The 27614-nt window shown below is 43.5% G+C and overlaps 1 protein-coding gene across 8 annotated transcripts in view; it reads right to left on the bottom strand.

The window, feature by feature from the left end:
* LOC128344093 (cholesterol transporter ABCA5-like) overlaps positions 1–27614 on the bottom strand; it is a 91037-nt gene that overhangs the window by 29245 nt on the left and 34178 nt on the right. For all 8 annotated transcript variants that reach the window (XR_008315669.1, XM_053293585.1, XM_053293584.1 and 5 more), the window contains 8 exons: positions 26820–26910; positions 26366–26505; positions 25597–25716; positions 19844–20042; positions 17194–17354; positions 14600–14766; positions 2629–2766; positions 2167–2280 (listed from right to left, as the gene is read on the bottom strand). Coding sequence is in view for 7 of the 8 variants with exons in the window: in XM_053293585.1 (XP_053149560.1) it covers positions 2167–2280; positions 2629–2766; positions 14600–14766; positions 17194–17354; positions 19844–20042; positions 25597–25716; positions 26366–26505; positions 26820–26910 (1130 nt within the window). In the remaining variant the exon portion in view is untranslated. The remainder of the gene's footprint in view (positions 1–2166; positions 2281–2628; positions 2767–14599; positions 14767–17193; positions 17355–19843; positions 20043–25596; positions 25717–26365; positions 26506–26819; positions 26911–27614) is intronic.

The raw sequence follows: 27614 nt of genomic DNA, 5'->3' as shown, positions 1-27614 counted from the left end.
TGGGCTCCTTGGAGGAAGAGCGGGATATAAATGTTTAAAAAAAGAAATCTTTCAATTTACTAGCATCTGATCTAAGCCTGGAGATTTTATTTTCTAACCTAATCTTCCATTTAGGTAATGTACTACTTTCTTTTTTGACAGGTCCACTGATTTTACAGTATATCCGAGTTCTTGTGTTGTTATTGTTGCTGCACTGTACATGAGTTGGTTTGTTTCTTGCAAATTATTGGTTGTTATTTCTGCAAGTGCAGCATTGACATCTTTTAATGCCTGAGCAAGTTGTTTTTTGGCAACTGTTTTTAGAGCTGGAAGTCGAACCCTGGTGGTTGTTTGGGTCATGTGCTCAGTTATTTTTTGCTTTAGTTCTTGTTGCTTTTCTGTTAAACGGCATTTGGGTTTTTGAGGTGAAGGCAAAGGGGAGGTTGCCTGGTTTTGATTTTTAAACAGTTCAGTAACAGTGGCATCCTCGATTTCCAACACCTCCTCCACCTGCGCCTGAGCAACTTCTTCAGTTGGTGGTAATTCTTCTTCCATATCTTGAGCCTGTGTTGCTCTTTGCAGTTCTTCCAGCTCAACTCCTGTGAATACTTTATTTCTTATTATGAATCTTTTCTGGTCTGCTAGCCTTTGTTCTGTTATTTCTGTATCTGGATGCTTCTCTTTCCAAAATTTGGTACATTCTTTTTAAATAACCTCTTCTAATTGGACTAGACTTGTAATAGCAGATCATTATTTACTTGTTGGCATTTTCCGTATTTTTTTTTCTTCAGTTAAGCGACGTTTCTTCCAGTAACTTTGCAGTCTTCAGCCCTGGTTCCTCAACTGAAGATCCTGAGTCCTGTTGCCCACTTGCCAACAGATGTCCAGGGACTCCAGCACCTGGCACGGGCCTTGTTGAACCGGCGATGACCGATCCGGTATAGATTTATTAAAGTTACATCTCACCATATTGTTGATGGGAGAGGCACTCTTCGTCTGGTTCCTCTGGTGAGAACTGTCCAGTATGGTTGGACCTCTGGCATAGCTCTCACCTTCCTCAGAGCATGCAAGCCCCACAACCACGCCAAGGTAGTGCCTCACTGGGGGCTTATTATTATTATTACAACATTTATATCCCGCTCTTCCTCCAAGGAGCCCAGAGCGGTGTACTACATACTTGAGTTTCTCTTTCACAACAACCCTGTGAAGTAGGTTAGGCTGAGAGAGAAGTGACTGGCCCAGAGTCACCCAGCTAGTTTCATGGCTGAATGGGTATTTGAACGTAGGTCTCCCCGGTCCTTAAACTATGAAAATTAGCTGTGGCCCTCTGGATCATTTCATGATACTGATGGAACCAACAGTACAGAACAAGCTGTCCCGGAATGTATTAGGTTACCTTAGAATAGCAGCACAATCCAAACGATTAAGTATCCTTACTCCTCTAAAATACAGAAGCATACCAGCGTTAGGCTAGCAAAGTAGTGATTATCTGAATAGTACATCCAGCAGCAATCTTGGATGAAGTTTTTATTATTATTCGCACAGACTAACAGAATGCTTTCATATACATTGGTCCTGAATTGCTCTATTGTGCTGAATGAGTTCAGTTAATATGAGTCATGAAGGCAAGTAAGTGGCCAGTAAGGAACAATGTACCTTCCTAATTATCCACCCATCCATCTGAAACAAATTTGGTGGGAGGAGCCACTTGTTGGGCCATTATATGGACATGCACCCCTGCTCTCCCATCCGCATTTGGGTGTTGGAGAGAGGGGCCTTTCTACCATAACAGTGAGACTGCAAAGAGGTGGGGGAGTTGGCTGTGCTGGCTTCTTTCTTGACAGATGGACAACACGCACAGCCAATCAGGCTGGGCTGAGGGAGGAGCTTCCTCCCTCAACTCCAGTCCCGTCAGGCCCAAACTGCAGTGCCAGCTTTGAACATAATGCTGGCACTACAAAACTGGAGTTAGGGTTGGTGAAATTTGACCCTGACCAAAGATTCAGAGTGGAATTTGGCAAGGGGAACTGCAGGTCCCTTTTCACCCTTACCTACAGTTTGCTGAGTTCAGATGTGTGGCTTCAGAAGCCGGAGGTGAAGGGACCTTTCCTATTTTCTCTCAATTGAGTGTGTGTGTGTGTGTGTGTGTGTGTGTGTGTGTGTGTGATGTGATTTAATACTTGTTACCTTTTGAATTTCTGCATTCTCCATTGCAAAATGTGGTGGTGTCCCAGTGGCAATGACACCTAGTAACACAGTTTCAAGGTACAGCGACCATGTGAAGACTTTTTCGGTAACTTCCTGCAAATTAACAGATGTTGTTGATTGAAAAAGAAAGGGGGAAAGTCAAAGTTAAAAGGGGAAATATTTTAATGTTTAAACATATGGGAGCATAACAGGGGCTTGATAAATCTGGTTTATCTGCTTGCCTGGGAGTGCAAAACCATGGAAATGGTCAAGCACTTGGTTGGCCACCGTACATGGCTATTGACCTGTGTTTGTTTTCATGGGTCAGAAGTCATGTACTCCTGCAATCTTTTCTAATGTGACTTAAATTTGTATAGGTACACAGAAAATCTGTCTACACAACAGCCTTTCCCCTCTTACTTCATTTTAGAATATCAGTCTTTGGATTTTGCAATTACTTACTTGAAAGAAAGGGTTACTCCAGACATGAATGCTTTCAGTTATATTTAAACTTTGCAGATACCAGTTACTAATGATATTCATCAATACAGGTAAAGAATGCCTCATGGTATGGTTAAAAGCAACTGTAAAGATGACTCTCTGCAACAACAACAACAACAACAATAGATATTTAACTTGTTTGCTTCCCCATGTGAAGATACAGAATCTCACATGGTTTGGTGAGACTTGAATAGGGTTACTTCCAGTAGATATGTAAATACCTAGTACCAGTCCTTGAGAGAATAGGAGTATCATTCATATGCTACGACATTTATTTAAAAAAATACATGACACAGCACCATAGCTCCCTCTTGCTAAACAATATAATGCAATTGCATGATTGTGTATGGTTAATAGGCCTGTGCACATTCCGAAAATTCAGATTCAGATTTGACGCAATCCGACTTCAACTAGTTCAGATTCAGACTCTATGGGCTCTTTACAAAACTTCATAAAAACCTCTGAAACTGAAGATCCTCCTTGGACCATCACTGGACTATTTAAGAGAGTGCCTCCTTTGTCATGAGCCCTGTCACCTTTTACGAACTTCTGGAGAGGTCGGTTACAGTTGCCACCAGCTCTCCTGGTGGCAGTCCAGGACCAGGCTTTCTCTGTGGCTACCCCAGGGCTTTGGAATATGCTCCCTGCTGAAATAAGATCATCTCCTTCTCTGTTTGTTTTCAGGAAGATCCTCAAGTTCCTCCTGTTCTCACAAGCTTTTAATTATAATTAATTTTAATAATTTGTTTCGTATTGTTTTTATTGTGTTTTATCTATTTTAATCTGTGATTTTTAATATTAAAATGTGTACACCACTTGGAAATGTACATATCAGGGAGTACAAAAATACGATAAATAAATAAATTGCACCACCATTTAGAGGAATCTGCCCTTTGCCTTCATGAAAAGGGGTCACAGCATGCTCCTTCCCCCCTCCTTGAATATTTCTGGAATGGATGGGCATACAGTTAAGAAATCTGGTACACATTTAGTCTGCATTGGCAGGACTGTGTTTCTCCCCTCCCCCCCAAGCTATGTGCAACTCCTCTGATTTTTTTGATTTTTTTTTTTTTAATGGCTAAAGAATGTGAAATCTGGCTTGTTTCAGGCCAGAACTTTACAAAAGCTTGGTCATAGACTGTAATAAACTTTGAACTGAACTACAAAAGCTTCCAGATCTGAAGCCCTTCCTTGGACTATCATTCTACACCCATGTAGAGGAAAAAGGACTTTCCTTTGTTTTATATTTCTCCTTCCCCATTGCAGGAACAGGCAGACCTTTTAAAAGGGATTAAAAAGACTTCACACCTTCTAATGGCTAGAAGTGAAAGTGAGAAATTATTTCTAACCACAAAAACAGAAACATCTGAAGTACTTTCACTTTTACTGACTGTGTTCTTCTGCAATGGGGAAGACAAAAATTAATATACAATCAAAGGAATGTCCTTTCCCCTCCACATGGGAGTGCATCACTCCACCACATATGAAGGAAAAAGGACATTCCTTTGATTTTATATTAATTTTTGTCTTCCCCATTGCAGAAGCACATAGGGAGGGCTTCAGATCCAGAACCTGTTGTAAAGTTTTGGCTCAAAACAAGCCAGTTTTCCTTCAAGGAGCAATTTCTCTGGTTTGGAATTTATTTAATGGCCTACAAAGCGCTCTCTGTGTTTTTGGGGGCAGAGAGAAGGAACTTTGGGGGGGAATCTTGGTGGGAGGGAATTCAGGAACTTCTTCAAGAGTAATCAAGGTATGATGGCTTGTGGGGTTTGGGGAAAGAGTAGAAGTAAAGGCAGGTGGAAATTATTGTGGGACTCAAGGAAGACAGAAAAAAATAGAGATGGACCAGAATCAGACAGAGAAAGAAAGTCTTTACATATGAGAAGCTGAAATAAAAACTACTGAAGGGTTCCTAGATACACATAGTTTGGAAAACATTCTTAATATGCTTGACATTTATTCAATAATCCATGACATTTCTACAGATATTTCATCTGAGAAGGACCCTACAAATACACTTCAAATTTCACTTTAGGCAAAATTCTGCAATCAGTTTGGAAACTTCAGCTAATACAGAATTCTACAGATTGACTTTTGGCTAGAGCAGGTCACAGGGAGCAAATTAAGCCAATTCTTGCTCACCTGCACCATGTTTGGGTTTGTGATTATTTAGCAAAGCACCAAGGAAGCTACCACTCCAGTTACAGAGTGCAGAGTTTAGTTGTTACAGCTATTTAAGTAACATGCATGGAGATCGCTGTAGAGTCTAAACTAAACTGATCTATTGTTGAAGTACATTTGAGATAGGAAAGACCTATCCTATCTATTCGCTACATAATGAATAGGGAGGGAGAGAGAGAGATGTTTCCATTTTCTCTCTAAGAGGAAAGGAAGAGGACTGACTCACTACAGGAAGTACCTGAGGAATCAGGGCAGGGGTCATAGAGTACCCCTGATAACTTGGCAAAGAGGCACCTTTTAATGTGGTGATTTGCTTTATTTAGCAGAGGGAGAATAACTGGCCCTGTCCACCCCCAGCACAGTACCTCCAGTGACTGTTGCTGGTGTCTATCTGATGTTTATTTTTAGATTGTGAGCCCTTTGGGGACAGGGTTCCATCTTATTTGTTTGTTATTTCTCTGTGTAAACCGCCCTGAGCCATTCTTGGAAGGGCGGTATAGAAATTGAATAAATAATAATAAATAATAATAAAGGGAAGCAGGGACAGGTAAGTAGGCTTGTGCATTTTGATTCAGGTACAAAACGTTTTGTGCCTGAAAATGACAATTTTGGATGTTTTGTAAGCAAAACAAAATCAAGAATTAAAAAACAGAGATTTGTGTTTCCAAATCGAAATGACCCTGTTTCGGACCGAATGCTTTGTTTTTCGGAAAAGCATTGCAATTGAAATTGACTTCTCTGACTCTCTCCACTCCAGTTGAGGCACTGAATAATTAGCAGAAGATAAGATATGCAAAAATCTGTTAAGCATGAATGGTTTAGTTAAGTATGTGTTGTATTCAGTGTGATTGAAATGCAAACTGAACTTGCAAAAGGGATTTGGAAGACAGCATTTTGAGACAGAAATACCCAAATATCTTTGGGAGCTCAATGCAATTCCAAAGCTCTTGCTAAAAGCCATGGGATAAATTGTGTGGAGAAGCTTTTCGAGAAGCTGGTTAGGAAAGTTCTGAAATTACAGAGATTTTTATTTCCAAAGGTTTAGAAAGAATCTCTTGACTTGTTCAGGGGTCTTTTGAAGAGCTATTCTGTTTTTCTTCTGATTTTTATGAGTTATAGTGGTGTCTAAGTTTTGTTGCCCAAGTTGAGCAGTCTAATGTAATTTAGGCCACAATGTAATTTGGTGGGGCATGATGTCTATGCCAGTGGTTCACAACTTTTGCCATTGCAGGGACAGGTCATCCACATGGGACAACAAGAGACAAAAGGAGGGGGTGGGGAATACGCCTGTCAATCTATTGACATCCCCAGGAATCTTAGTTGCATCTCTCTTTCTTGTAACCATGATCCATGGTTTTGCACTTTCTTAAATGTGGTGATGATAAATCTCAACAATTCTGAACAGTATGCTGATTTGTTTGGGCTACGGCTCACTCCACTTCAGTTAAATGAACATTTGAAGCTGTTCCATAGTACCAAGGCAGTTCATTGGTCTATCTTGCTATCTCAAATGACCTGTGGTCACTGTTCCATGGGGAGGGAGTGTTTTTATTGAAAGATTGCTTGAATCCACAAATGGGTTGTGCTGCTGTGCTAGTGCCACTGGGACAGGCTCACAACCGCTACAAAATTCTTAAATAACTGTGCCAAAAAATTAAGTGTTGTTGTTCATCATTCTCTTCACTCTTTTAACTTGTTTATGTGGGGCTTCAGGGGCAAAACAGTGGGTTGTGTGGCAGTGCCCCAAGGGTTGGTGCACCCAGATTCCAAATAGGGCAAAGGGCTGATTTCTTAGGAATTTTTGAGGTTTATGTGTCTTAAAGTTTTTTCCCCCATAGGGAATAATGGAGGTTTCAGCAGCCCCATAACTCCACATGGGTGGCACTGGGGTGGCCCGAAGCGAGTGGTGGTGTAGTGCACAGATGGTGCCAACCACCCCCCTGGATTGCTAACCCATTGGGGTACTGGGCTTTGTTGTTTCTGAGGTGTTGTGTTTAGATTCTCTGGTAGCAAATGAGATTTTTAATGAAAAACAATGAATCCACTCTTATATACTACTAGAGACTCTACTCACAGAACACATCTAGAACAACAAAACCCTGTACTTCATGGGTTGGCAACCCATGTGGGTGGTTGGCACCCTGTGTGTACTACACCGCAACTTGCTCTGGGCCACCCCAATGTCTCTTTCAAGTGGAGTTATGGGACTGCAGAAACCTCCATTATACCCTATGAGGAAAATCTGAAAGATGCGTAACTTCATTAATTCTTTAAAAATCAGCCCTTTGCCAAATTCCTCTGAAAAAAATGTTGTCGCTTCCTTGTACCAACTGGGCACTACCATCAACCACAATCCACTCTGGGACACCCCCACCCCCCACCCCCCGCATCAAGCTATACTTTTCCTGAAACTTCCATCATACCCTATGGGGAAAATCTGAAAGATGTGTAAACTTCAAAAATTCACCAAAAACCAGCAGTTTGCCCAATTCCTTTGAAATTTTTGTGGTAACTTCCACTCATTTGGCACTATAACCCTCGCCCACTCTTTTGACCATGGGACCCATTTTTTAATCTGAATTAATTCGGATTTGGATTTGGATTTATTCGGATACAAAACAAAACTGAGGTGATTCGGAAGGCTTAATTTTGGACAAAATACAAAATGGGGTTGATTCGGATTTGGTACAAATTAAAACAGAAAAAATACAAAACGTGCAACCCTACAGGTAAGGAGACCTCACTAACTACCTCTACTGCCAATGTCCCTAGTGGTCATTAGGATAATTGGTGCAAAAGATTGATGCACTGGAACTCCATCTCCAACACACCATATATTAGGTTCCAGAATGAATTCAAAGTATTGGCCATTAGAAGGGCTCCACAATATCCTGGCCAATGGTGAGTACCTCCTTCCTGTATTCTCTGTGAATTGCAGAATGTAGAGAAGGCGAAGAGATCATCTCCCTTTGAGCCAGGTTTGTAGCCTCACAGTGCTTCTGCCTTCCACAGAAGACCATAGGAAATGTATCGTTATTTATTATTGTTGTTGATGCAATTAGTAACAAATTTTATAAGCCACTTTTCCATAGTAAATGCTTAAAGCAGCATAGCAGTTTAAAAAAGCAATCAAACATTTGCTTAAATAAAGATGTCTTTGTAGCACATTGAGAAACATATAGGGAGGGGGCTGTTATCGCATGTGCTTGCTGACACACACACAAGTAACACATGCATAGAGATATTTTGACATTGGGCAGAGTGCATTAAAACAGAGGGAGGGGAAACAAAATAGATGTGTTTAAGATGTTTGAATTAAACAGTTTATCAGGAACAAACACCAACGGTAGCATAATAAATTTGCATAAATGAAATAAACAGCAAATTTTCAAAGACAATACAGCCATTATACTTATAGCAAAATGATCAATGCAATGTAAGTATTAAAGCCATAAAGTGCCCACATTGGCAAACAGAGCAAAATGTGAGGAAATATTGAATGGGGAAGACATAGGAAAAGGAGAGGCAGGGACAGCAGACAGCCACACCATGGAATAAATGGAGAGTGACAGGGCAGGAACTACTAATGATGCCAGTGAAACCCTCTTTAGAGCAGTTTTTGGAGGAAATGTTGCACACTAATAATGGCTCCCATGGTTGAATTGAAGCAGCTCATAGTGGCAATTGGTAATTAATACAGAGACTTGGTGCAGTAGGGCAATACAGCGACAGTGGGGGAAAGTGTTACACTCATACTTGAAAAGGAGTACAGGGCTGCCAGCCTGGTCAAGAGTGAGAAGGACGGACTAGAGAAAAAGAGGCAAGAAAAGAGGCAAGATCCACCTTAAAGACTTGTGTGGGTTTTACAAGCATTTCCAGACATTGTTCGTGAGTCTGGGTCTTGAAACAAGTCCCTTGGGAGTAAAACACCCCACCGACTGTGGTTCACACAGACTGAAAAGGAAATGGGAGAGAAAGCAATGGAGGGGGAAAGGAGAAAGGTTAGAAGACCAAGATGATAAAACATCAAAACTGGCAAATGAACAGAGCATGAGTCAGTTTGTTATCCAAAGTGAAGCTCCTGTGGCAGTATATGGGTAACCTTAGCCATATAAACCAAGGTTGTAGACTGAAGCAGCCATCTTTCCCTTAAGGGGACAGATTAACTGGTGAGTGGCTGGCAAGGAGAAAGGAACACAAAAGCAGTGAAAGTAAAGTACTAATTGAGAAAAGTGGGTGTGAGAATGGAACCCAATTGGAGGAGAGTTAGAACCCAACTTTAAGTCTATAAAGCCACTAAGCCACCCTCTCTCCCCCTCCCCCCCTCTCTCTCACCCCCCGCCCCGCTCAAGTCCACTGATTAGTTCCCTTTGGTTCCTTCTCAGTGATGCTGGTCAGTCAGCCAGTGCCTAGACTCCTTGGGATTAGTTTTGTAAGAAGTGGAGTCTGGTGAGCCTGCCAAACTTTTAAAAAAGTAGTAAAAAAATAGACACAGAGGCCATTCTCATGACCAGCCTTTTGTGAGTAGGAGAGGATTAAGCCTGGTACAGAAGGTTGCCTGGAGCCATGGGAACATCTCCTATCCAATGGTCTGACTCAGTATATGGCAGCTTCCTATGTTCCTATCCAGCACCTGCCTAAGTGGGTAGCCCAGCTTTAGGGCCCATGCTTTAACTGAGGTAAAACAGAAAAACACACACAGCCCACTGTCCTAAGAACATAAGAACAGCCCTGCTGGATCAGGCCCAAGGATGTCCATCTAGTCCAGCAACCTGTTTCACACAGTGGCCCATCAGATGCCCCTGGAAAGCCCACAGGCAAGAGGTATGTGCATGCTGTTGCTCCTCTGCCTCAGCTTTAGATCATGTGAGTGCTTGGAGCCACTTCTGCTCTGATCAGAAATAAGACAATGAAGTGAAGTAGTACCACTCAGGCAGGCCATCTCCTTCATTTGAAAAGGCATTTGATTTCTCTTGACAACCGTTGCAAGGAACATCAGAGAGCACAGATTCTAAGACTCAAATCAAGTCACCCTTATCAGTAGATCAGACTGTAAACTCAATGCCCACCACCTGGGAGATGGTGGCCCAGTTTCTGAGAGAGTCCAGAAAGAAAGCAGAGCCAGGAAGAGAGGCACTGCTACATTGCAGAGGGCTGCCTCTCTGCTGCCCTCTCAGTGCATTGTGGGATGCAGGAGGATTTCCTCCTCTTGACCCCACTTTGGGAGTCCGCAGCCACATTGATTGTTTCGGTATGCAAGCAGCAGAGTCCAGAAGAGGCTTGGATCATCTGGGGGAAGGCAGGTAGGATGCTTCCTTCCCCCCAGCCGACCCCACTTTGGCCATGTGAACAAGCTTCTAAGTTAAATAGGAGAGTGAGAGAAAGCAACAGGCAGCAACTAGCATTAGCAGTAACACAGAAGGAGGGGCAATATTATTTCTTCTATTCCATTGTTTGGAGTGTGATGGAGTCCATTGTTGCAGGGAAAGAGAATCATGAGGGAGAGAGAGCACTTGGCAAGACAATCCCAGGAAATGCTCCAAGAGAAACACCCAGAACGTTTCCCAGATTGGGGGCTTTACTGTGGGAAGAAGTGGTGTAAGTTAGGATGAGAGTATGTAAGGCTTGTTTAACCATGTACATGCATAAATAAGCATAAATCAGAGTACATTGGGGTCATTCACATTGTTGCTTTTTATTAGGGTTGATAGCATTTCATTACAGTTTTTCAAATGTTGATTTATTCACATAGCCAGCTTCTCCCTGATCCATTCCACCCATTTATGGCCAATAGAAGTGTAGAGGAAGACCTTGCCTACTGCTTCTGATTGGCACATTAATCTGTGCCCAGTGAAGAGAACGGGGGAAGACTCTAATGAACATGGCTAAAAAATTAAGAACAGCAAGAAACCAGTCCTGAGTGGACTGCTAGACAGCAAGGGACTTAAAGGTGTGCTAAAGGAGGCTAAAGAGATTGCAGAGAGACTGAATGAATTATTTGCATCTGTCTTCACTACAGAAGATGTAGGACATATATCTGTGCCTGAAATGGCCTGAAGAACTGAGGCAAAGAGAGGTGATGAGAGATGAAGTTCTAAGTCTTGATTGATTGATTAAGTGCCGTCAAGTCAGAGTCTACTCTTAGCAACCACTAAGACTTTTGTCTTAGTGACAAAAACAAACAAATTGTCAGATCCAGTTAGTATCCGCTCAAAAATTCATTTAAAATTCAAGGGCAAAACTGCTGATCTCTTAACAAAAATATGTAACTTGTCCCTAAAACTGGCTTCTGTACCCAAGGACTGGAGAGTGACCAATGTAGCTCCAATTTTTAAAAAGGGATCAGGAGGGGATCTGGGTAACAACAGACAAGTTAATGTAATGCTTATGCCAGGTAAGTTGATAAAAAGCATTATTAAAGAGAAAATTATCGAGCATAAAGAAGGGTAAGTCTTGCTGAGGAAGAATCAACATGACTTCTTCAAGGGTAAGTCTTGTTTCAATAACCTCCTAAACCTTTTTAAAAGTGCCCATGAAGATAGCAGTGATCCAGTAGATGATTGAGGTCAGCCTCACAACCAGCCCTACCTGAGTAGGACAGGTAGGGCTGGTCGTCAGAAGTGCCGGGATTGCTCTTGATCTCATTACTCCTCCCCAGAGTAGCCCAGCTTTTGTACCTGGGCTAAATGTGAGGCAAGAGGACATGCATGCGCCTGCTACCTCATGCCCAGGTTGTGTGGGCCCTTAGGGGTGCCAGCAGCTCCTTTCGGACTGCTGGCAGCCAAACTAACCATAGAGTTGGGAGCAAGGAGTGGCCCACCAGTGCCAACTTCCCCAATGTACCACACTGCTCTCATGGAGCATTATGAGATTCCAAGAGGCCCGGTTCCCTGACCCCCCTGGATCTGATTGTCACACTGCTCACCACCGTGCTGCTTGTCTGGGTGAGCTGTCAGTGGAGCTCGAATAAGCCCATTATCATGGGCTTATTGAGCCCATGATTGGGGAAGGCTGGGGAGACCAGCCAGCCCCAGCACCAAGGGTTGTGTGAATGACCTTAGTGTATACTTGGACTTTCAAAAAGCTTTTGACAAAGTCCTTCACCAAAGGCTCCTGAGCAAACTTAGCAGCCACAGGGTAAGAGGACAAGGACTTGTCCTCTTGTGGCTTGGTAACTGGTTAAAAAAACAGAAAGCAGGAAGGAGGAATAAAGGAACAATTTTCTCAGTATAGAGATGCGCAAACCAGTGTCCCTCAAGGATATCTATTAGGAGCGGTGCTTTTTAACTTGTTTTTAAATTATTTGGAGTTAAGAATAAGTAGGGGGTGGCCAAATTTGCTGATTACAAAGGTGGTTAAAACAAAACAGGACTAAGAAGAGCTCAAAGGATCTCTCCTACCTAAGTGAATGGGCTTTAAAATGGCAAATGCAGTTCAAGGTAAGTAAATGTAAAGTTTTGCACACTGGGGCAAAATATACACATATATCCTGATGGTGGTCTAAGCTGGCAGTGACCAACCAGGAAAAGGATCTTGGGGTTGTGGTGGATAGCTCACTGTGTGCAGCAGCTGTTAAGAAGGTTAATTCCACGCCAGGAATCAAAAATAAAACTGCCAATAAAGTAATGCCCTTATATAAATCTATGGTGCAACCACAGTTGGAATACTTTGTACAGTTCTGGTCACTGCACCATAAAAATGATACTGTAGCACTAGAAAAGTTGCAGAAAGGGGCAACCAAAATGATCAGGGGATTGGAGCAACACCCAGAGGCATAACTATAGGGGGGCAGGGGGGGCACGTGCCCCGGGCGCCATCTTTTTGGGTCACATGGGGGGCGCCGCCATGACCAATTTTTTTTCTAAAAAAAAATTAATACAAATTTCTCCTGCTCAGTGCAGCAGCGTTGCAGCAGTCAAGGGAGCGCATCGGCACCCCCTCCCGCACGAGCGGTCCCTTCCGCACCGCCCACCCCCCCCCCATTGCTTTGCTGGCGGCCAGTCAGTGGCCTGGCTTGGCGGCGGCGGGCGCTGCGGCGGGCGCCTTTCATGCTGCTCACTGCGCCTGCCCTTGGCTGAGGCTCGCTCGCTCCGTCGCTCGCTTAGTCTGGAACAGCCAGAAAGAGGCCCTCTAGTGGCTTGCCAGCCAGAGGGTCTCTAGTCAGTGACGCACGCATGCGCAACTCGGCCGGCGTGCCCTGCATGAGTGCAGTGCGTCCGTCCTCCTCTATTCGCCTGCACGTGGTGGCGCGGTCGCCGGCGCGGAGGAAAGCGTGGTTGCTGGGGTTGGGGGCTGGGGCTGTGGCTGCACTGGGGTTGCACTGGGGCTGCACTGGGGTTGGGGGCTGGGGCTGGGGCTGCACTGCAGCAGGCACAGGCAGGATGACGAGGACACACACGGACACCCGCACGGAAGAAAGGATTCGGCGGCGGGCGGGTGGAAGCAGCAGACCAAGTGTCAGGGTGAGAAATTGAATGAGTTGCAAAAACTACAGAAGCCACATGTGGGGGGAAAAACATATTAAAGAATCAGGCCTTTATTTAGCTGCCCAACTATGGTTCTCAGATGCCTAACAGGTGTTAATGTTTGCATTATACGCTCCTCTCTCTGCCCCAAAAGAAAGAAAAACGACCATAAAGATTCTTTGGCACTCAATCTTAAATGCATGCATGTATATGGAACTGAGAGTCAATTCCCACAGCCTGGGTAGTACAGCAGTGTGAGTTGACTCAAGCAGTGTAACATAGCTGCCTGTGCATTGTTACAAGGTGTTTCAAGAGAGTTTTACCATGAGTTCTACTTGCTGGCATGCTCGTTTTTGCACTGTGAAAGCTTGCCCTGTGATCTCAGTTTACGCTGAAGTGCTCCTATAACAGCTCCATCTCAGAAAAACCTGCAGTGTTAGCTTTAACAAGTGCCTGTGGTATCCTGCTAAAGACACAAAGTTTGGCAAGAAAAATGGGGGAGGGGGTTATATGCCAGGACCTTTGGAGACTGTCTCTTGCTAGTGAGGAAAAACCTAAGTATAATGTGGTGTGTATCATCAATCATTGCATCATAATTCTGTTGTTTGAGATACAAGGATACAAGCCAACTCCACAGGGTTGTTGCTTGTGAGGAAAAACCTAAGTATAATGTAGTGTGTATCATCATTGCATCATAATTCTGTTGTTTGAGATTCAAGCCAACTTCAGAGGGTTGTTGTGAGGAAAAAATACATGTGTGTCAGTCAGATGTATGCTGGGGGGGCGGCGGCGGGGGCGCAATTTCAGTGCTTGCCCCGGGCGCCGTTTTCCCTAGTTACGCCTCTGGCAACACCCTATGAGGAAAGACTACAACCCTTGGACCTTTTTAGTTCAGAAAGAAGGCAGGTAAGGGGGGACATGACAGAGGTGCATAAAACAGTGTGATGGTGTGGATAAGGCGGACAGAGAGAAGTCCCCCCCCCACTCTCATAACACTAGAACCTAGGATCATCAATTGAAGCGAAGTGCTGCAAGATTTAGGACAGACAAAAAGAAGTACTTTTTAATGCAACATGTAGTTAAACAAAGTATTTTGCTTACTCTTGTGTAATTTTTGCATTTGCGCAGTTTGTGTAACGTGTGCACACAACCTTACTGGGCTGACGTACCATCCCGTGGTATAGCAGCCAACAAACAGGAATAGTTATTTCATACACAATACTCTGTTACAACTCATTCTGCTCCCACAGGACCAGTAGTTAAAAACAACTTGCCCTCCTTCTCACCTGATCATCATGAGAAATATTAAATGCTGCACTGTGGGGGGCAACTGACATATAAGTACTGCCATTTAATGCTGCATCCATGGGGGCAGCTAAGGCACTGCCATTATATATTTCTGTCAGTATATTCTGGCTGTTAAGAGAGCTGATGATGTTGTCAACGTTTGAGCCTATGTTTAAAAAAGAAAAGAAAATGAAATGAGAATATTTAAAATGTAGTGACTTCTGACATGAAAATGGACCTCACTTAGAGACAAGCAAACTCCGCAGAACTTGCCTTGCAGTAGTTTGAATATTACCTGAATTTGTCACCAAACCAAACATTTGGGGAAAGCTCAGCCCATGGGCTGAGATAACCCAGGAGGCTGAGAGTTCTTCATCCACTCCCTACCACCCTCCCTGCCAGCCTCCTCCACTTACTTATTGGTCTCAGAGGCAATGGGGCAGCAGAAGAATAGCATCAGCACCATGGTGGGAGAACAGAAGTGAAGGGGAAAGTACTGGCCCTGCTGGACCGAAGAGGCTTTGCTCTCCCCCTCCCACTGCCACTCTGATAGATTTCTCTGCAGCATGCTAGAGCAAAGTTGCAGCAGCCCTTGCATCTGGATTAATCCCAAGGGCCTTTAACACACCACGGAAAAATGAATCAGGCAAAAGTGGAAGGGAGAGGGGGACAGCTTCCTGGGTCCTACACAGAAGGACCTCCACTTTTCTTGATGCGGGGGTGGGGAGCAGGTGGGGAGCTTCTCCTCATAGCACCACTGCTAATTCTCCCACTCCTCATTGCTGTTGAGACTGGCATGTAAAGGACTGGGATATGATGGGAAGGCTGGGATGGGATGAACTTTCTGAACTCTCCAAATTTTGTGACTTACTCTTGAGCCTTGGGAAGTTCACCCCTCCCTGGGGGAGGGGATTCCCAATGCTCCAGTAATTCTTTTCCAAGCCCAAGCTCAGAGAACATCACCAACATCACTAACTTCAATGTACATATAGATCATTCCCATTCCCTGCTGTTCCAAACACAACTCTATACGTATATCCCAGGGCATGGTCTGAAGGCACATGGTACAACCATGTTGCTGAAGCTAAGGAGGTATAATCAGTACCCAGATGGGTGAGCTGCTGGAAATACTGTGGATACACAATATTATATTCCATGCAATGCAGCCACGTTACCACACACCATGTAGAATGATACCAGATCATGGATCACGGTGTCACAAAACATTAAGCCTTTGCCCAAGAACTCCACATTTCAAGTAACTTAGGAAAATATATGAACTGTTCTGAAAGAAGCTAATATAATTCTGCATACTCAAGGGACTCTCTAGGTATGCAAAGCTTTGTAATTTTGTAGATTAAATAAGAAAAATATGAAACACAAAAATAGTGTCGGAATGTCCATGAGCTTACGTAATCTTGATGTAATAGAGATAAGAAAATACTAGAGCATCTGATACTGGCTGACATCCTGACTAATTGTCACCAGAAGTCCTATTGAAATCAACAGGGCAAGTTAGTCATGACTAACCAAAATGCAGGATTTCGCCACTATTTCCTATGGGTAGCTCTTACTTCTGCTCCAAAGGTGTGTGGCGGGGGAGGGGCGGTGTCGAAAGGAAGGCTGGCTATGTGAAACTAACACAAGTCTGTGGTTGAGAGTAGTTAAGATATGAAATGTTAGGGTGGGGGTAAAAAACCACAGAAAAATTGAGGGCAAGAGAGAAAGAAAATTGGACTGCTCAGTCTCTTAACAATGTAAAGTAAGTAACCTAGAGGAAAAGGTTAGGGCTAGAAGGATCCATACCATGACTTTTAAAAAAACACCCACCAAAACCTCAAGGCCCTATACAGGAATGTTCCGGAGGAAAGAAATGGATAATCACTCTTCTCTCCAGCCCACCCTACTATAGTTCAATCAAATGCACAGGTTTAGGGCTGCAGTCCGTTTCGGGCTGACCCTCCAGCACCACATAGCACAGCAAAGGAAGGTCAAAGGGAGTCGGACAAAACAAAAATGTCCTTTTCCCCCTCGCTCCTCCCTGAAACTCCAAACACATCATGAAGTGCAGGCAGCACTGCAGGGATGTTGTTTAAGGATATCTACAGCCCTGAAATAGGGGCACTCTCCTAGGAATACACTGAAACATTTTGTTGCAGATGCCAGTTGTTTGTTTACATAATTTATATCCCACATAGTTCATAATCCAGCACTTGTGCTACTGGCTGTTTCCAGGGATGCAATCCTAAAATAATAGGAAGTTTGTTTGATCCATTAAGACTGTGTTTATGTCCATAATTATTCCAAAATCACATGATGACTGATAAACACGAATTAATTGGCTGGATTCATTCACTAAAAACATGTCCTCTAAGCCAATTTGTGAAGGAACAGGGGCATCGGATTTGTTACAGCTACTAGAGAGAACAGATCACCCCATCCGTCACCCAAGAGCCATTCATTACATGAATCACTCTTAAGTCTAAATCACAAACTACACTTTTCATCATTTCTTTCGATTGTATATCATGAGTTTAAAAGACTGAAAAGCAATCAATTGTAATTAAACGTAGTTGCCTTTTTTACTTCTTACCAGTGGAGTTTTGAATGAGGAGACTGGTTTTGAACTTGTGCTGAGTTTCATTTGGTTTAAGGAAGTATAAGTCTGGAGAGAGTTTAAGAGCATTTCTGAAGAGTTGTTGCATATGAAATGTAACAATCTGAAGGATAACTAACATTGTGACTAGCACACATCTGAAGGAAAAGGAAAAGCATGAGTAAAGCTGATCAGATTAATAGTTGCCCTTTAAATAAGAAGTGAGCTGAGTTCAGTCTTGCAAAGAAAGTAATAAATGAAACATAAAACATGAACACACTTGCTTCCCACAGATGCAGATTTGCTTATGTAGGGTCAGTGCATCCCAGATTTCCCTCCAGCACAGATGCAACCAGCAGGTTTGGCCATTACAGGAAGCATAAGAACATACGAACAGCCCTGCGGGATCGGGCCCAAGGCCTATCTAGTCCTAATTTCCACAGTGGCCCACCAGATGCCTCCGAGAGGCCCACAGGCAGGGGGTGAGGGCTTGCCCCCTCTCCAGCTGCTGCTCCCCTGCAACTGATAATTAGAGGCATCTTGCCTGAGGCTGGAGGTGGCCTATTTAATTGAACTGGATTTTATTTATTTATTTATTTGACACATTTATACCCCAGGGTACACATTTATAGCCCACCCTTCCTATGGCCCTCAGACTAGTAGTCATTGATTGACTTGTCCTCCAGGAGGCATGTGTGCAACTTCCGCATCTCCATCCAGTACCCCTCCTTGCCTCAGTACAGTTAACATGAGCTACAAACTCAAGCAGTTTACACTACAGTTTACAATGAGCAGAGAGAGGGGGCTAAATGGAGATAGAGATGAGGAAAGATCAACTGATCTCCCAGTCTCTACAATGGTCTGTTGAGGCTCTTGCATATGCACTAAGCAGGTGGGGCGGGGCAGTCACACTGGCTTACATCCAGAGTAGTGGTGTGCTAGCATAACGCAGTTGTGCTAGAGCAAAGACACAGTGCAATGATGCTGCGCCAAGAAAGGAGCCTCTCACCTGACTAGTTCTGGTGTTGGCAGAAGACTCTGACACATTGCACAACACATTGCATAGTGGTATTGTGCAATCTCATGTACGTCCCAGAGAATGGCTTCCACCAGAGGTTGTGCACCATAGTGGTGCACTACAAACCACCTAAAGGTGTGCCCAGGGCCATCCTTAGGGCAGGGCAACCAGGGCCACCGCCCCAAGCCCCACACTGGCATAGGTCTCACTCTGGGCACACAGCAGCCTGCTCTCCGCTCTTCCAGTCCCAACAATTGATCTCCCCCTCCCCCCACAGCCCAGCTGAGAGCCAACCTTGTTTAGTGCGGCGCAGGCTGGCCTGCTATTGAAAGGCTCCCTGCATGGCACACACACGCTGCTACAGCCCCTTCCCTCTTCACTGCCGCCTCTCAGCTGTTCAGCAGGTGGGTGGGGCTTCCAGAGAGGCCTCTCTCTTCCGGCCAGCCTGAAGCTCTTCAGTGCCAGCTGGCAGGCTGCCTGCTGCAGAGAAGGAAGAAAGGAGGCAGAGTGGCCAGCCCTGGCTGCCCATGCCCACCACAGTCCTGCTCACACCCTCTGCCCTGCCTTGCCTGTAGACAGTCGGACTCCTCCTCAGACTTAGTAATGGAGATATCATGTGGTTTCCTTTTTGTGGTTATTCCCCCCTCCCTTTGAATATTTATGGAATGGCTTGCCATTAGGCTTTGATATCAGGCACAGATGTAGGGCAGATTGGGAAGGCTCTGGACATTTAGTTTTTATATTGATTGGGCAATCTGTTGATATATATGAGATGCCTTATGAAAGGCAGTATAAAAATTGAACAATAAATAAATAAATAAGGTCTGAGTGAGAACTGTGAAGCAAGGAGCATGTGTTGTGCTTTTATTTTTATTTTTTTCTTTACAAATGCACTATATGTCCAAGCTGGTTGGACATGTCCAAAAACCTCACTCAGTTACACTATTTACACTGTATGTCATCAATCAATATGGATTCTGGAATCACATGGAATCATAAGGAGGCCCCACACATGCTGATTCATCCCCAGCCCCACACCCACCTAGGGACAGCCCTGGGTGTGCATCTTTCTTGCATTATACCAGCACAATACTAGTCTGGGTGTAGGGTTATGACAGTTCTTCTGAGACCAACACTGAGCCCACAGTGAACTGGATCATATTCCTAAATATGGAACATACCATCAATTCGCCATTAAAAGAACCCAAAATACCAAGAATTTGCCATTAAAAGAACCAAAAAATTCTTCTGAGACCAACACTGAGCCCACAGTGAACTGGATCATATTTCTAAATATGGAACATACCATCAATTCGCCATTAAAAGAACCAAAAATACTCAACCCCTACTAACGGATGTGCAAGTCCCCTCCAGTTCAGTCAGTTCCTAAACTAATGGAGGTTTTCATTTGGTGAAGTAGTTCACATTTCAGTCACCGTTTCATCTGAAGACTTGCATGCCACCATCATCTCTAACCATTAAGAGCTTGCTACAGAAGGTCTTCTACTTCAGAAAGATGCTATACAATCAACTTGTAAAATCTGTGCTTCTGATTTTGTTTCCATTTCTCACTCCAATAAACTGCGTTCCAATATTTTGGTCAATGAAATGCAAAGTTGAAATACTTACATCTCTGCCATGCTTTTCGTTTCACGTTTTAAATTAAGGAAATGAATCTTTGCCACAGCACAGACCTGCTTCTTCCAAAGAGACTTATTGCTCAGTGCACGAGATGTCCCCGATAGCATTAATAAGCTTTGCTCTAACTCATCAAGAGATTTTGGGTCTACATCCTCTTCAGGCTGCTGTGGATTAAATGCACTAAAATCTAGGAAATAGAAGAAACTGTTCAGAAACATAGAACGTATCTCTTCAGATCAGATCATTGGTCCATAAAGCTGGTATCATATTGACTGCAATTTTAAGCAGTATACTAAATGAAATGTGCCACAGTATTATTATTGTTGTTGTTGTTTGTTTGTTTACACAGTCAGACAGGTGTTATTGACTGGTTTGTTTTATCCAGACATCGAGTTCTTCCCAAGGACCTGAGATGGCTGAATTTTATTATCAGTATTGTTATTGTTATTATAGATATTGTTGCAGAATATAGGCTGTTCCCTGTAAAGCTACTTTTTGTAACTGGCTGGTGGTGATTTCTGTGGCCCCTATGGTGTAAAGGTGCTCTTTAAGGTCTTTTGGAATTGCACCTAGGGCACCAATTAGTACTGGGATTATTTTGGTCTTCTTCTGCCACAGCCTTTCAATTTCAATTTGTAGATCTTTGTATTTTGTTATTTTTTTCTATTTCTTTTTCTTCTATTCTCCTATCACCTGGTATTGCTATGTCAATTATTTTAACTTGGTTTTCTTTTTTCTTGACTACAGTTATACCTGGTGTGGTGTATTGTGTGGCAGATGTTTGTCTATTTGTAGTCAGAAGTCCCATACTATTTTTGCATCTTCATTTTCTACAACTTTTTCAGTTTTATGGTCCCACCAATTTTTGGCTACAGGTTGTTGTTGTTATTATTATTATTATTATTATTAATTTAAAATATTTCTATACCACCCAAAACTTGCATCTCAGGGCAGTTTACAATTAAAAGCATTAAAAAGATTAAATATGTTTAAAACCCAGTATTAAAATTATTTAAAACTATAAATCTAATTAAAAGCCTGGGTGAATAAGTGTGTCTTGAGTTCCTTTTTAAAAGTTGCCAGAGATGGGGAGGCTCTTATTTCAACAGGGAGCACATTTCAAAGTCCAGGGACTGCAACAGAGAAGGCACGTTCCTGAGAAGCCACCAGACAAGTTGGCGGTGGCAGCAGGTGAACCTCTCCAGATGATCTTAGTAGGCGGTGGGGCTCATGGAGAAGAAGACGTTCTCTTAAATACCCAGGCCCTAAGCTATTTAGGGCTTTATAAGTAATCACCAGCACTTTGTATTTTGCCCGGAAACATATCGGTAGCCAGTGCAATTCCTTCCACACAGGAGTAATATGGTCTCTCCTAGATGACCCAGAGTCCAAACTGGCTGCTGGGTTCTGAACCAACTGCAGTTTCCAGACTACGTACAAAGGCAGCCCCACATAGAGCACATTGCAGTAATCCAACCTAGCAGTTACCAGCAGATGTAGCACTGTTTTGAGGTAGTTCATCTCTGCTAACCCCTGCTAACTGGGCAAAGAGGCAACCCCTGCTAACCCCTGCTAACTGGGCAAAGAGGCACCTTTTACTGTGGTGATTCTCTTTATTTAGCAGGGGGAGAGTAACTGGCCCTATCCACCCCCAGTACAGTACTTCCAGTGACTGTTGCTGGTGTCTATCTTATGTTTCGTTTTAGAATGTGAGCCCTTTGGGGACAGGGAGCCATTTTTTTTATTTATTGTTTCTCTTTGGAAACCGCCCTGAACTATTTTTGGAAGAGTGGTATAGAAATGGAAATAATAATAATAATAATAATAATAATGATGATGATGATGATGAAACAGACGTAGCTGGCGTATCAGCCGATGCTGATAAAAAGCACGTCTGTCCACCACCTTAACCTGGGACACCATGGAGAGGTTCGGATCCAGAAGCACCCCCAGACTGCTTACCTGTTCCTTCTGGGGAGTGTGACCCCTTCCAGTACCAGCAGATCAAAAAAATTTCCCAAGTATCAACCCCGCACAATAAGTACCTCTGTCTTATCTGAATTCAGCCTCAGTTTGTTATCCCTCATCCAGCCCATTACTGCCTCCAGGCAGGTGTTTAGGGAGGTTATGCCTTCTCCTGATGATGTTGACATGGAGAAATATATTTGTGTGCCATCAGCATATTAGAACAAGAATATAAGAACAGCCCTGCTGGATCAGGTGCAAGGCCCATCTAGTCCAGCAACCTGTTTCGCACAGTGGCCCACCAGATGCCACCGGAAGCCACAGGCTGCATCCTGCACCAAATCCCCTGATGATCTCTCCCAGCAGTTTCATGTAGATGTTAACAACACTGGAGACAATACAGAGCCCTGAGGGGTACCACGCGAAAGTTCAGATTTTGAAGAACAACAGTCTCCAGGAGACACCATCTGGAATCTGCCCATGAGGTAGAAGCAGAACCACTGCAAAGCAGTGTATCCCACCCCCAATCCCCTCAGACATTCCAGAAGGATACTATGGTCAATAGTATCGAAAGCCGCAGAGAGATCCAAAAGGACCAACAGAGTCACGCTTCCTCTGTTAATTCCCAGTTTGAGATCATCCATCAGGCTGACCAAGGCAGTCTCCACCCCATAGCCTGCCCGAAAGCCAGTTTGAAATGGGTCTAGATAATCAGTTTCCTCCAAGACCGCCTGGAGCTGGGAGGCCACCACCTTCTCAATCACCTTGCCCAACCATGGAAGGTTGGAGACAGGCCTGTAATTATTTAACTCTGAGGGATCCAAGGCAAGCTTCTTCAGAAGCAGTCTAATGATTGCCTCCTTAAGACATGGAGGCATCCTGCCCTCCCTCAGAGAAGCAGTTATAATCTCTACCAGGCCCTCTGCAACAGCCTCCCTGCCAAATAGTATAAGCCATGTCGGGCAAGGATCAAGAGGGCAGGTGGTAGGCTGCACCACTCCAAACAACTTGTCCACATCCTCAGGAGTCACAAACTGAAACTGATCCAGGGTCATCACATAAGAGGAGCTGCTGGATACCTCGGCATCAGACTCTATAACGATTGTGGAGTTTGAATCCAAGTCAGCCCGAATATGAGAGATTTTTGTCCACAAAGAACTCATTAAAAACATCACAGCAAGTAATTGTTGGTTCTAAGTACTGATTCAAGGGGGAAGAAGCGCACATTAGCCCCTTCATGACCCTGAACAACTCTGCCGGAAGTGAACTTGGTGAGGCAATACGGGAGAAAAGAATTGTTTCTTTGCCACATGTATTGCCTGAGCATAGATCTTCAAGTGCTCTTTATGTAATAGTCTGTTGGATTCGAGTCAAGTCTTCCTCCACTTGTGCTCCAGTTGTCTACCTCGCTGCTTCAGCCCCCATAATTCTTCTGTATACCAAGAGGCCAGTTCTGTAGTGGGTCAGGGAGAACGCTTAGGAGCGATCGTGCACACTGCCCTGGTGAGTTGATTATTCCAGTTCTCCACCAGAGTGTCAACAGGGTCACCAGCAGAGCCAACACTAAATCCCTCCAAGGCTTCTTGGAATCATATTGGATCCAGTAACCTTCTTGGGCAGACCATCCTAATGCCCCCCCCGCCCCTGTGGAGGTGGGACGTGGTTGTCAGTCCAACCTTAACCAGATGGTGGTCTGTCCATGACAAAGGGGAAATCACAGGAGTCCCCACCCATGGAACACCACCCTGTTCAGAGTGAAAGACCAGATCAAGTGTGAGACCAGCAATATATGTTGGTCCCGAGACCACCTGGGATAGGCCCATAGTTGTCATGGCTGCTATGAACTCCTGAGCCACCCCAGACAAATTGGTCCCAAAGTGAACACTGAAGTCCCCCAGCACCACAAGCCTGGGAGACTCCAACGCCAAGGCCAAGACCAAGTCCAGCAACTCAGTTAGGGACTCTGTCAGGCAGCAGAGCAATCAATACACCAACAGAAGTTCCAGTCTATCCCTGGTCCCCGAACTTAGGTACACATATTCAAAATGGTCAGACACTTCCACAGGGATCCTGGCAAGTGAGATATTGTTCTTGTAGACCACAGCCACTCCAGATCCCCGTCCACTTCCCCTCCCCTGCTCCTCAACAGAGTACCCTGGAGGAAGAAGCTGGGACCAGAATGGGCCACCAGCCTCCCCGAACCAAGTCTCTGTAATACATACCAGATTGGCCCCTTCATCCAGAATCAAATCATGGGTGATTTCAGGTTTATTCTGGATGACCAAACATTACAAAGGAGTAAGATAAGGCTCTGTGGGTGGCTGGCATTGCTTTCCAAGGTCAAAGAGCTTGCAGGACATCCAGAAGGGGAGACAGCAATTAAGTTTCTCATTTCCCTTCTCCTGAAATGGCCTGCTGGCCTGTCAATGTTACTTCTTCTATTCCCCACCACCACTGGAATTGCTGCCCCAAAATCAGTGGACACACACCCTGTCTCCCCATCTCCAGACAGACCCAGACATATTAAAACTCAGCTCACCCAAGATTTCAAAAAGAAGCCCAATTATAATACCCACCCTTCTTTACACACCCACAAAGGATCTTGAGCCAAACAGCCTGGCCCTCATCCTTGTTATCCTCTGAAGTGGCTCCCCCAAAGGGACGACAGGCAGCGTTCCTATAAAGCCTAAAGTTGGGCAGATGACCCAAGCAACTGCTGAGTCACCCAGGAGCTTGTCACAATCCTGCATGCACACACTCCCCCACAGAGGCAGCAGCCCCACAGGGGAAGCAGGAGCAGGCAGGCAACAGCAGAAGGAGCCCCCAGCACCCACCTGGTCTCTCACCAGTATTATCAGGAATATACATTCTTTTGGCAGCATCACCTATCAATACCATCCAGGAGCCAGCCTCAGGAGAAGGAAGGCAAAAATGGCATTGCTATTTAAACAATGGCACCCTCTTGAGCACCTTTAGATGAGTGCTCAAGACCTGACTATCTCAGCAGGCCTTTTGAAACTAAATAACTTGTATTTTTAATTGTTTGATACTCCTACATATTGCTTCTATTCCATTGTTATGATTGTTTTAGTGCACTCTGTTAAAGAGGTAGTTTTATGCTCCTGTGATCATCTTTGTGTTTTTTAAATGGATTGTTGTTTTAATTGGCCGACATATAGATTAGCGCTGCCCTGGTGCAGCAGTGCTGTCTTCCATACTACCGCTGCACCACTGTGTGAATGGAAGAGGGGGTGGAAGAAAAAATCCATTGTGGATCCAAAAATATGCCCCTGAGGGTCAAGAAACCCTCAGGGATAAATTTTGGGGACGCACAGCAGGTTTCGGAGAGAAAGGGAGTTTGTCAGAAATCTCCCCTCCCCCTGTTTACATGATGGTACAGTGTAGTCTGGAAGTGAGCAGACAGTACTAGTCTAGATGTCAGCCACTGTATTTTATTATTTTATTTTATTATTTTATGCAAGCTGCCTTGAATATTTGAAAAAGGAAGGGTAATTTTTAAATAAATAAAATAAAGGGAATTAAAACAGAAAAGAAACAAAAAATGTACCAGACGTTTTCAGGAGTTATACCTGGGGGCGGGGGGAGCCCATTCTAAATACTTCCAAATGATATGATCTTGTACAGTGCTTCTATAATAGAAATTGTATTTTATAAATCCAAGTGGTATTTTATTCACACTTATATTTGGACATGATCACAATATCATGAAGAAGGAAACCATATTGTGATTAGGAGAGACAGTCAACACTTCTCACCTTCTTGATCAATTTCAGCTTCAACTTCCAGCTTGAGGAACACGTCCTCCAAGGTCGTCATAGAAGCACCATAAGAAATAACACCCAAATGTAAATGGCTGTCCAGATCAGAAAATAAGGCTAGAAGAAGAAGAGGAGGAAGTAAAGCTACTGCTTAAAATAAAATTACATTTCCTTGCAGGCATGTTCCTTTAGTATTTTATCATTATTTATCAAATTTGTACACCGCCTCAAACTTTCATCTCTGAGTAGTTAACAAATAGCATAAAACAAGTTAAAAACATATACAAAAACTTAAAATTTAAAAATTTAAAAATAAACTAGAGATGTATGCCTTTAAGTTGTGGGGTCTGATGGCTGTGTATAACTTTGCAAGTCCAATTCCATACAAATGAGAGGGAAATGCTTCTCTTCTATTATGACAGTGACAAGATGGTATCTGGGGACATGGGGGTGGGGTGGGGGGCTGGGGGAAAGAACCCTCTCAATACTTTCCACATTAAAAAAAATCTTTCTTACAAAGGAAGGAAAGAAGATTATTCATATAAATAAATAAGATGTACTGTGGAAAACACAGTTTGGCATTAGTTTCCCTCTTTCACAGCCCTCTCCTTTCTTTTTTGAAATGTAGAGTAGAGGTTAAAGACTTGAGCTTAATACAAATTACCCATCTTTAGGACCTTTTCCATTTGTATTCCCTGGGTTTCATTGATCCCCCCCACCCACCTCTTCCCTTTTTATCGGTGCTTAATTGAGAAAGGAGTTATACCTGAAAACTTGTCCATGTCTTTAAAAGGTAAGGCATACACAAGCTGCTCTTCATTCTGTTTTAAAAGACTGGCTCCAGGAATATGTTGTCTGATCAAAGATGCTGTACCTTCTGTATTACAGTACCTGTCTATGTGCATACTAAGGAAAACAATACCATATACAAACATAATATAAGTATCATTACTTAAAAGGTAGGCACTGTTACAGTTTTTAGAAACAAGAACAATAAAGTCAGCCAGTTTAAAGAGTATATATTTTCTTAATAAAGAACAGCATTTATAAACGTTCCATCAAAGTTATAAGATCCTATAAACAGAAAGCAAGTAGAAGTTGGCCACAATCAATTGACTTTGACAGATTTAAGAGTGTCCAACACTGTGCTAAGATTCTGACTACTGTATTATAGTACGCACTGAAATAAGTCTGCAACCTATTACAATAATAACAAATACCTCAACCGGTAGCCAATTCCCCATTTTCTTTTAAGGAAGAGAGAGGAACCAACACATTTCAGCATTCCTTGGGAAATCACAGCTTTCCGATCTAGAAATAAGAACAGAAGGGACTTTAGTCATACCAAACAATATAGTAAAAGCGAAGACAACAGCTGTTTTGTATTACCAAACTGCATTATTCTTCCTCTGTATTACTCTGAAATATTAACCTCAGTTGAAATCAGGATTGATTATAACCCATTTAAGAATGGTTTCCAGAGCCATCTGGTGGGCCACCATGTGAAATAGGATGCTGGACTAGCTAGGCTTTGAGCATGATCCAGCAGGGCTGTTCTTATGTCCTTAAGAAGAAGAACAAAGATGACAAAACTTTGTGTTGAGTGTTCTGCAACTCCATCTTCCAGATGAGGATCAACTTTGAGGTCAAGTGTCCTGTGGTGTTCCATCTACAACCCCCTCATAATATTGTAAAAAAAATAAATGCCTTTTTTACTAATATGGATATTGAGATATCACAACCCCTATTCCACAGTACTAGTTAAAAGTACTATGCACGTACAGTGCTAGGGATCAGAGACACCACAAAATACCACTGTAATTCTGTAAGCATGCTTCATGTCCCCATTTGCTTAGTCCAGAACCTGCTGCTTCCATGTCTTCTGGAAAAGGAGAATAGAGGCTGAATGCACAAGGTTATTTCCTAGATTCATAACAGAATAAATGATCACTCTTTTCAACATCTTTATAAATGGCGCAGCAGGGAAATGACTTGATTAGCAAGCCAGAGGTTGC

Source organism: Hemicordylus capensis, chromosome 2 (assembly GCF_027244095.1).
Source record: "Hemicordylus capensis ecotype Gifberg chromosome 2, rHemCap1.1.pri, whole genome shotgun sequence".
NCBI lineage: Eukaryota > Metazoa > Chordata > Lepidosauria > Squamata > Cordylidae > Hemicordylus > Hemicordylus capensis.
Note: the sequence above shows the minus strand (reverse complement) of the source record. Positions and strands in the feature narration are given on the sequence as shown.